General features: G+C 43.9%; 1 protein-coding gene across 1 annotated transcript in view; it reads left to right on the top strand.

The window, feature by feature from the left end:
- Positions 1–1,880: 1,880 nt before the first annotated feature.
- The window catches only part of SPPL3 (signal peptide peptidase like 3), a 159,482-nt gene continuing 150,310 nt past the window's right edge, over positions 1,881–11,052 (top strand). Inside the window, exon 1 of the mRNA XM_087705870.1 lies at positions 1,881–2,227. Within this exon, the coding sequence (XP_087561996.1) occupies positions 2,205–2,227 (23 nt within the window). The 5' untranslated portion in view covers positions 1,881–2,204. The remainder of the gene's footprint in view (positions 2,228–11,052) is intronic.

Genomic DNA, 11,052 nt, shown 5'->3' with positions numbered 1-11,052 from the left:
AGTCCAACCTCCTCAGCAGGAGATCCAACACCATTTCTGACAGATGGCAGTCCAGTCTCTTCTTGAAAGCTTCCAATGACTTGAAGCTTGAAATAAAGCCATGGATATAGTATGGAACCTTATGGTCAGCTGTAGATGTCAGAGAATGTGTCAAAAGTGTGATCTCAGGAATTAAATATAGCCCCAGGCTGGATTGTATCCCTGGATTAGATACCACTCAGGCTGGGCCTGTCCTTGTGGCAGAATTCCATGGGCAGAATTCCTGACTTAGATGCTTTTTGTGTGATGCACTATACACAGTCCAGCACTGCTGCTATTCTGTTATCAAAGACTGAAATATCAGGGATTAATATACTGAGTTTTAAACCCCTGTATGGATTGGAATGCATCAGTACCAGTTGATACAGCCTGGGATGGTATTTATTTCCTGGGATCACACTTTTGACTCACATTCCCTTTGACATGTACAGCTGACCATAAAGGTTCTATGCTATATCCATGCCTTTATTTTTTTTTCTATGCATTTTGCTGGTTTCCATTTATTGTTCCAACAACCCAAGATCCTCTTAATCTTAAACTTATTTTCTACTTGTCTCTATTTTGTGCTGGTTATTGACCAAATAAAGTTTACTTGTAGTTTAAACTAGATACTGTCTTCTAATGAACCAAAGATGACTTCAAAGAAAAATATTTGGTTCATCTGCAAATGAAATAAATCATATTTCCTAACTCATCCAAGTCATTTAGTAATAAATTGCAGACCGACAACAGATTCCTGCAGCATGCCACCTGACGCTTCCTTCCAGCCTGATGCAGAGCCACTGATGTTAGGATAATAATTTATTAAATTTATATGGTGACTCTCAGCAACTTTATAAATGGTTTACCAAGGGCTAAAAACATTTAATCAAGAAAACATTTTTCAAAAGCATTGTGAGTCATTACCTACTTCCCAAGGCTAAGGGAGAGTGACTGGCCCAAGGTCTCCCACCTGGCTTTGTGCCTAAGGGAAGACTAGAACTCACCGTCTCCCGGTTTCTAGCCTGGTGCCTTAACCATTACGCCAAATGGGCTCTCCACATCGACTGCCCCTGAGGCCAAATCTGAGCCCTTCAGTACCATTTCGCTACAGACTACCAATCCAGTAAATGAGAGCCAGTTTAAGGCATCGTCAGCCTACAGACTGGGAGGCCGCGAGTTCTAGTCCTCCCTCAGGCAGAGCTGGGAGACCTTGGGCCAGCCAGTCACTCACTTTCCGCCCTAGGAAGGAGGCAATGGCAAAGCACTTCTGAAAAACCCTGAACGGGAGGAAAACATGCCAGTCAATGGAAAAGGCGTAGGGAGACGTCCGGGGCTGGTGGGGTCTTCCTCAGCTCTCCGGCCTGTCTCCAAACGGCCAAAATCCCTTTGGGCATCCTCCGCATTTCTCCTGAGAGGGGAGGGACTTCAACTCCCAGAATTCCCCAACCAGCAGGGTGAGGAACACGGCTTGGACTTTGTTTGGACATAGGAAGGACGATTCTACTGCCCGGAAAGCGAGATATAGCGGAACCCCGGTGCTCCTTGCGCTGGGCGGCCCAATGGGCGGCCCGGTGACCGGCCCGACTCGGCTTCCCCACGTTCCCCCTTGGGCAGGCCTGGAAGAACCCACGCAAGCGCAGAAGGCCGCCAAGGCGACTCCGCACGGTGCGCACGCGCAGCTGGGTGGGCGGTGCCTTCTCGCTCGTCCCTTTCTCCGCCAGGCGCCGCTGGCTTCCCCGATGCGAGGCGCCGAGGCACGTGAGCCTGTTTGGGCCACGTGACGTGCCGCCGGCTCCCGCGGAGAGCGTGCGTGCGTGCGTGCGACGCGCCTCCGCCCCGCCTCGCGCCCGCCCCCTCCGCGCAAGAACGAGCGAGCGAGCGAGCGGCCTCCCCCTCTGGAGCTCGCCCGGCCCGCTCCGTTCCCGCCGTCGCCGCCGCCGCCGCCGCCGCTCTCCCGCTCGGTTATGAGGCGCGCCCGCCGGCGCTGGAGCGCAGCTGGTTCTGTGCGGCGCGGCCGCCGCTGAGGCTTCGCCGCCTCCGCCTGGGCGGGGACCGCCTTCCCAGTCGCCGCCGCCATCACCGCCAGGATGGGCCGGGAGCCGCAGCCGGGCCGCCGCTGAGCGCGAGACGCGGAGGGAGCCGAGAGCGGCAGCGGGAGGACGACGAGGACAAGGGCTGGCGCCATGGCGGAGCAGACCTACTCCTGGTGAGCGCCGTCGCCGCCCCCGGGAGCCCCGCTGGTCGAGCCCGCTTCGAGCCTTCCCTTCTCGGCCGCCCGGAGCTGCTGAGGCGCCGCGCTCCGGTTGTGCGGGGGGGGGGCGGCGGCCCGGGTTCCTCCGGCCTGGGAGCTTTTGTCCCCCTGAGGGAAAAGGAGCCGAGCGACCCCCCCTCCTCGCCCCGGCGCTCGGGGTGGGGACTGGGGCGTACCTGGAGGCGCCCACCTGGGGGTCTGCGGGGGGTCTCGGTCATGGGCGCTTCCCCCCCCCCAGATCCAGCCTCGGGGCCTGTTGTTGGCCTAAAAAGTGGCCGATTGGGGGGCGCTCAGTGGGGGGGGTGGAAGATGGAGGAGGAGGCCTCGCGCGCGCGCCTCTGTGTGTGTGTGTGTGTGCCGTGTTGCCAGAGAGGCTTGGGAACCCCGCTGGGCGAACATCTGATAAAAGTCCGGGATGCTGCAACCGTCTCCTCTCTCCGGCCTTGGAGCAGCAGAGCATCCCACCTGCAGGCGCCTCGCGCCGGGCTGCTCCCCGAGTCCCTCCGTTGGCTCTCGGGGCAACGGCTGGGCAGCCTCCGAGGTGCCTCCTTGCTCTTCCGCCAGGAACAGGTTGGTTTGTGAGGAGAGGCTGAGCGGTGGATGAAGGCCGTTTTCCGAGGGGAAAGGGATTAATCACAGAGCGGGGCTTTCTTATTGTCATGCTGATGGGGCTCCTGGCCAGTTGTCTAGTTGTGGGGGAGACCTTGCTTTGCTTGTGTGATGGGTGGGGAATAAAAGGGGAGCTGCTGCAGCTTTGCCCGTGCCTCACAATGGCTGTTCTCCCTGAAATCTGCAATTGTGAGAAGAGGCAGCCCTGTCCTTTCTGTTAATGCCTTCTTAGGATGAACTCTTGCAGAGGCATGATTCATACTACAGTTCACACTCTAAGCCATAAGGTAGCTTAATTTTATTATTTATTTACTGATCTTACAGACTGCTATAGTCCAACAAATTCCCAGTGGTTTAGAATATTTAGAATATTCCTGTTAAAAGATCAAATTTGGATAAATGGCACAACAATTGATAAAACAGTAGGTATATATTTTGATGATTGGATCCTGTAAACCCAAGCATTGTACTTTGTAAATGATGGTATATTGTTTAGTGTAATGTGTGGAAACTGCTAAGATCTAGTGGGCTCTATTTGAAAGTGAATGGACACAATATTACACCATGTTTTTAAGTAAGGTTGGGAATTTGGTATTCCTATATAAGATTCTCACACAAAGCAGTAAATGGAAAAGTATGAATGGCTATTGTCTTAAGTGGTGTTCTTTCATATTCCTTTGGTGATCTTTTTGTAAGGTTAGAATCAGTTATTTGGTTAGAGCCATTTTGGCCCAGTGGTTAAGGATAGAAACCTGGAGATTGGGAGTTGTAGTCCCGCTTTAGGCATGGAAACTGAGTGACTTGGGGCCAGCTGCTCTTTTAGCCCAACTCACCTCACAGGGATGTTGTGGGAAAAATAGGTGGAGGAAAGATTATTAGGTATGTTTGCTGCCTTAGTTATTGATAAAAATAAATAAATTAAACTGATGTCACATGTCTGAAAATTAGTGCAATGTAGGCTTAATTCCAAAGTTGGATGCTTGTGAGGCAGTGATACCATTGACCTGAGTATAACTGTTAGAGTTAATTGTAGTTAAATTGAGATAACTAAATACTTGATATTTGACTTGAAATATTATGTTTTGGCCATTATATACCAATTAAAATGACCTGTAGCTAACATCCTAATTGAGATTTCAGTCCTAAATTCCCATGTTAACTAATGGCATTTGTTCTTCGACTGAGGAGAATATTTGTGTATCAGGGTTCAAACGAGGGGCCCTTGGGGCTGAACTTCTTTTCTTGCAGATGTCTAGCTAACATCATCAGGTGATTCAAACAAGCAACCAAGCACAGGGAGCACTAAGGTTCCCTCATTTGTTCTTCTTGTATCTGATTCTTGGAGAACTGCCTGAGCAAGTCCCTGTGGTTTTCTTGGCAAGTTTTTTTCAGAAGTGATTTGCCATTGCCTCCTTCCTAGGGCTGAGAGAAAGTGCCCAAGGTCACCCACACAACTTTGTGTCCAAGGCAGGACTAGGAATCATGGACTCCTGGTTTCCTGCCTGATGCTTTCACCACTACCCCAAATCGGTTCTCAGTTGATAAATTAAAAAATATATTGTCACAACAATATCCACTTGGAAATTCGTAGAGTTATTCTGTTTCTGTCTACAGTTGACATCTTTTTGTGAAAACTCAAAAATCATTAACTCCAGGTTTTAAAAGGATGTAGGGAGGAGGCAGGATTGGCTGGCCTATAATATTCTTTCTAAGTAAATGATAAAAAGCATTATTGAAGAGGCAGTAAAAGTTTGCTCTAAAGAACCAACATGGCTTCTACGAAGAAGTCAGCAAGCATGTAGACTGGTTATAGTCAATAGATTGTATATTTGATATTTCAAAAAGCTTTTGTTGGTTTCCCTCATCCAAAGCTCTTATAAAATCTTAAAACCATACAATAAAAGAGCAGGTCCTGCCGTAGATGTTCAAAATGGGCACAGTATTTGGACAGTTACCTTTAATTTATTTGGACTTAGAATCGAGTAGAGAATTGGCCAATTTGCCAGTGGTATCAGTTGTAAAATCAAAAGAAGACTCTGGGAACTTCAAAATGATCTCTCCAAAGTGGATGAATAATGAAAGATGCGGTTCCCATTGCAAAAAGTGTCTGGCACATTTTTTTTCTCAAAAATTTCACATGTGTACAATGATGGGATCCAAACTAGTGATGAGTGACAAGGAAAAGGTTCTTGAAGACAGACATAGTAATTATTAGCCAGAAGTATTATGGGTACTTTGAAAAAGTTAAGTTCCAACCAAAAATTAACTAGCCACTATAATATGATTGGACCACACTTGGAATGTTACATGCAACCCTGGTCATCATCATACTTGAAAAACGGGCTATTTTATCAAGGGAAAAAAGACAACAAAGGCATCCAAAATGATTAGGGGGCTGGAACACCTTCCCAGTGAAGAAAAGCAGTGACCTGGGAGGGAACATAGGTGATAAAGGTAAAATTATGAAAATTATGGAAGATGTGAGCATTCATTTTCCCTCTCACAATATTAAAGCATAGGTTTATCTATTAAAATTAAACATAGGGAAATTCAACAATATTTAAAGGGAGGATTTGTTTACATAATCCATGGTTAAAAGTATAGAAGCTCTTGTATCCTGATGCGATAGCTTGTGTCTGGTTTAGGGGATTGGATCAAGTCACAGAGAATCAATTATTATTGATATTATTTTATGTTCTGTTTCCAAAAATCATGATCGGCTGATCTCAAATACTCGATTGACCACTCTGTGATCTAGAATGCTAAATTAGATGAAGTTGACCTGCTCTAGTAATCTCTCTAATTTTTGTGTCAGTGTGCTTAGACTGCAATCTGAATTTTACAGTGATGTAATTGATCCAAGAGGTGAGAATTCCCAAGCTATATGTTCACAAACATATAGTAGGACTAATGTGATATTTTGGACAGAGAAAATGTGGTTCAAATTGGTCTTTTAATTAAAAATTGCATTGGGCAGCTGTGGACATATATTGCAGAGTTCAGGTTCAGATTTTGAGTTTCTCTCATTTCCTTGTAGAAACTTGCTTTTGTTGTTTTTCTACTGTATCCACAGTAAAAAAACGCTTCCTTCCAAATCAGAAAATGGGGACTTTGTCATTTTGATTCTAGATTGCTGAAAATCTGTAGCTCTTATAGAAAATCAACTATGCTGAATAGATTTTGTTTGTGTTTGTTAAATGTGGACATTTCATTATTGAAATTTTTGTACATTGTTTTAAAATTGCGTCAAAATTATTATGTGACTGAAAATGACCACAGAAGCAGATTCAAATGTGAGTAGCTGAATGTCATCAACTTTCAGTATTAAGCTGCAATACATTTGACATGATCAAATTTGAGCCCGAAATTTCTGTTGCTAAGCAAGACAGTGAATTTTGCCCCATTTTACGACCTTTCTTGCCACAATTGTTTAGTGAATCACTGCAGTTGTTAAGTTAGTAATACAGTTGTAAAGTGGATCTGGCTTCCTCATAGACTTTGCTTGTGGGAAGATCACAAAAGGGGATCACAGGACCCCAGGACACTGCAGCTGTCCATAAATATGAGTCAGTTGTCAAACAGTTGAAGTTTGATCACATGACTATGGGGATGTTTCAAGGGTCATGTCACTTTTTACAATGCTGTTGTAACTTATAACAGTCACTAAATGAATGTTGTAAGTCAAGGACTACTTGTACTTTGATGAAACATTTATTTACCATTGGGATTCTGGGTAAATTTTTAATAGTACAAATATGAAAGAGTACAAATATTTTATAAAAACTAAAATACCTCCCCCCAATGTTTCTGTAAATGAATGTAAAAGGCTCAGTGGAATAGGACGAATGGGGGGAGGGGGCTGGGTAGTCACTTGGGAGTTGAGATTTCTGAAGTGTGGGGGCCACAACTTCTCTACCAAACTCTGTTGGGAGGGTGAGTCATCGTGGGCCTTCTGAAGTTTCCATCTTGGCCAGGAGGTACTGAATCTATCCCTGTGCTTTATGATCTGTAGATAATAATGACACTTTTTCTTGGACCCCAAATTCCACTGACGGTCAGTGCAGTGATATTAGAAAATCACTGCACTGGCATTTACCTCCCAATTAACTCTGCAGTGATCCCAGTGCTACCTTTTGGATCAGATGCCATTCTGGGCTGCCTTATGCAGTATACATTAAGCAATCAGCTGGGTAGTGGTAGAAGCAGATTGGGTCACTGCTAACACCCTGAGGAACCTGGGCAAAAGACCCCTTTAACATGACTCTCAAGAGGGCTCCCAAACTGTAAACAAATTCCTTCAGAGGGAGGGTATCTCCATTCAGACAGACTAGTGGAACCAATGTTGCTGGATACTTATTGACATCCAGCAACTCAGCCTTGAGTTAATGCCATACTTAAAACACAGAAGTTTTCCTTGGAACTTTTATTGGCATATTTTTATAGATAAAGCTCATGTGTAACTACTGTTCAGTGCCCAGTTGGAACCTTACATTTCTTTTATTACTAAGTCTTATGTTCCAGCGAGTATCTTGTGCTCCAAGTATATTAAGTTGGAAGGCAGTATTGACTTAAGTTGAAATGGGTGCATGAACACACATCATAACAAGATGGCTGAAAAAACTCATAGGTTTTGATGAGTTCTTTCCATATTCCAGCCTTGGTCACATCAATTCATCCTATTAGATCTGGCCAAGAAGACCTCTGCCTACATTTGGTGGGTCCCAGGAGCACCTGCCTCCTGGAACATCTCCCCCCCCAAATGAGATTAGTTCCATCCCTTCTGCCATTTCAGAAATCCCTCAAGATCTGGTTATGTTGTCATGCCTGGGCTTCCCACGAAACCTGAGACCTGCTTGTATGGCTCTGTTGTTGAAAAGGCCATTCTGATCCTCTCTCCACTTAGGGTTTGCATATATATTTTATAATGGAAATCTTTATATTTTTATATCTGTTGGTTTACTTCATTGTTGTATGTCACTCAGAGTCAGTTTTGGTGAGACAAGTGGCTATACGTGTTTGATAAATAAATACATGAATATTGAGGACAGTTAAGAATCAGGACAGACTGAGACGGTTTTACAGGTAGTCCTCGAGTTATGCCGATAATGAAGTATGCCCATCATGAGTCATACTCCTCATGAGAGTCATAATGACATTTTTTGGTGATAATGATTGTGGCAGTCATTATGAACAACCACCACAATTGTTAAGTGAACCTTTGGTTCGCTATAGGCAGCTTCACCATAAATGAGAAGTCAATCCAGATTTCAGCAAAATCATCATAAAACATTGTGATGTGATTGTGGGATGTTGCAGACTGTCCTCATCTGTGGCCTTGTAGTCAAGGCTTGAAGTGCAGAACATGACTGTGGAGGGAGAGCAACTGTTGGAATCCAGATTGTAAGTATTTCTCAAGTAAGTCAGTCATAATTTTGAATGATCACTGATCATAATTTAAGGACAATCTGTGTGAGTCTCAGAAATGTCAGTTTTTCTAGGAGGACATCCACTGCAGTTAGAGCAAACACAGGTTTCATTCAGTGACTGCCTTGTTTAGCAATCATTTGCAATTAATATGGTGATGAAAAAGTAACTCAATGATCAGTCTTCGCTTTTTCAACCAGCCCCCAGAAATAAGAGAAAGTTGAAATCCAAGCAGAGATTTTAATCCCTGAGTTGAAAGGCAGTGGGATGAGGTAACGGGCATGGTGTGCCTTAGGGGGTAGAGAGGCCCAGTGCCCGCTGCTTGCACCTCTCCACTTAGGGGCTAAAACTCCTAAAGCATGGGTTTTGTGAGGGACGATTTTCAGCTCCTGAGTGGAGAGATAATCTGTGCCAGGCTTCCCGTGGTCTCCTCCATTCCCCTGAGGCACCCCATCCTCCTTATGTGGCACTCCATTTGCTTAAAAACCAATGAGATTTTTTAAACAACTGGCTGGGGATTTCTGGGAGTTGAAGTCCACAAGTCTTAAAAGTTCCCAAGTTTGGAGACCCCTGTACTATACCCTCTGTAAGTATCCTAAGAACAGCCTTATATCTCCTTTCTTGATAACACGCCTCAGGAATTCTGGTCATTTTTATGCTTGTTTACTAGTATGAGATGAGTATGATTTAGTTTCCTTGATGTAGCCAAATTCTTCTATATGGCTTGTAAAATCAGCACACTGATTACACATCAATTAATCTGCTGTCAATTTCAACCCTGTTCTGTTTTGTATTTTTAATTCTTATTTTATAGTGTTTTGTTTAAAACTCTGATTTGTAATAAATTTGGAATGGAAATGGCCTTGAAGGGAATATTCTGAAGCTCTTACAGAAACCAGAAGGGCAGAATTGAGGTGTTAGCGTTAGGAAGTGGCTCTGGTTGTTCCTTCCTGACTCAGTCAGGTCTAAGAGGGACAGAAAGTAAACACTAGAATGCAAAATTCTGTTACTGTAGCCTATCTCAATATAGTATATTCTAGAACAGGGGTCCCAAATCTCAGGCCATAGCCCATTACCGTGTTGCAGCCTGTTCGGAACTGGGCAGTGGGCGCTTGCATACAAAGCTCAATTTGTGCAAGTGATGTGGGTTCCCCTGTGCAAATGGAGGTGTGCACATTCATGCAGGTGCCTGCCACTCCCCACCCACCCCGCCGATCTGCTAATCCAGTTTTTCTGTGGAGTCAGATCCGATCTGCCTCGTGAGACTGACAATTGTGTCAAAACTCAACAATGTTTTGTTTCTCTTAAATTGCTGTTTTAAAAAAGTGAAGGTGCTTTAGCTTATAACATGCCTTACAAATTGCACACAAAATACACGCTCCTTATTTTGTGCCTGTACTGCGAGCACCCTGTGAGGGACTTTATGCTGAGAGGCTGAATCCTAAGGTCCCCCAGAGAGCTTCTGGGTTTCAATGTGAGCTTGAATCTGGTTCTTGTAGTTGGAGCCCAACTTTGGAACATCTCACCAGCATGAAGAATATTGTCTAAAATATAGAATACTGTAAGCATTCTACTCCTCAAATGTAACTTGTATTGCATTCATTACATTGCTGTTTGGCTACAAAGGCATTAAACAGCAATGTAATGCCAGTGGGTTTTTGCCAAGCTCTCTGCCACACCTGATTTTCAGATTCTTTTAATTAAAAAACACAAAAAATGGAAACTAGTATACTGCAAAACCTAAGTTTAACATAATCTCAGTCTCCAAGAATTCCTCTGGACCTGTAACAGCTCCCATATGTAAAATACAAAATATAAAAATGATAAGTGGCTGCTGCCTAGAGTTTTGTTTGGGAGGTGCCCACCTGCCCAGAAACACAGTAGCTGGAGAAGAGAGAAGCTCTAGAGACATTCCTGAGGAGCAACTTCAATAGCTTGCCTTTGGGAGTTTTGCCTAAATAGGAGTTTTGTGGCTGGCAGTGCTTATATCAACCATTTTATGCAAGTTTTTATAAGTTCCTTGCCTCCCAGAGTCATTTTCTGAAATGGGTGGCTATTGAAATTAAACACATACATAAAATTAGATGCTTTGAAAATTCCAGGTGTACCTACCAGGCTATAAAGGTTGGGGATTCCTGCAATTGGTGTTTGGATGCATTGTTGCTTCACTCTCCCTAAATGCATTTTAATTATACTTACTTTGCCATCAAAACAGATTTATAGTTGGTAGTCGCCATAGTAAGCCCAATTTAGGTGTCGTCAAGCTGTTAAAAATCTGTTATTGCAAAAAGAATTTTATCACACCTTTAAAGTTACTAATGTATTAAATCTTAAGCATGTACTTCATCTGATGGGACATTAGGGTTGATTAAGGAGGAGAAAGCAAATAACCATAATAGGCAAAGTAGTTTGTTTGGTTACTTTTCAATTTAACATACTTAGAGAGAGAGGACCTCCCTGCCAGGGGCAGAAAAGATTTCATAGATTATTATATTGTCATGTAAACTAGAATATTAAACTGCAGAATGGTTCATAAGTTGAAACATTTGGCTTCCAGATTGTTATTTCAGGCATCTATGCTTCCTTTAGTGGTGGTCTCCTCCTCCTCTTTATTTTGTTCTTATAGAAGGAACTTACAAGATTTGTCCTTGCAAAAAATCACTATCAATTAAGGTAAATACTAAAGGTTTGATATGTATGATATGTATGGGTGTTAAATCAGTGGGGAGTAACTGGTGGGATGATGA

This window comes from Thamnophis sirtalis, unplaced genomic scaffold (assembly GCF_051295495.1).
Source record: "Thamnophis sirtalis isolate CommonGarterSnake01/CBP01778 unplaced genomic scaffold, rThaSir2_p1.2 scaffold_2, whole genome shotgun sequence".
Lineage (NCBI taxonomy): Eukaryota > Metazoa > Chordata > Lepidosauria > Squamata > Natricidae > Thamnophis > Thamnophis sirtalis.
This window is presented reverse-complemented; position numbering and strand designations above follow the sequence as displayed.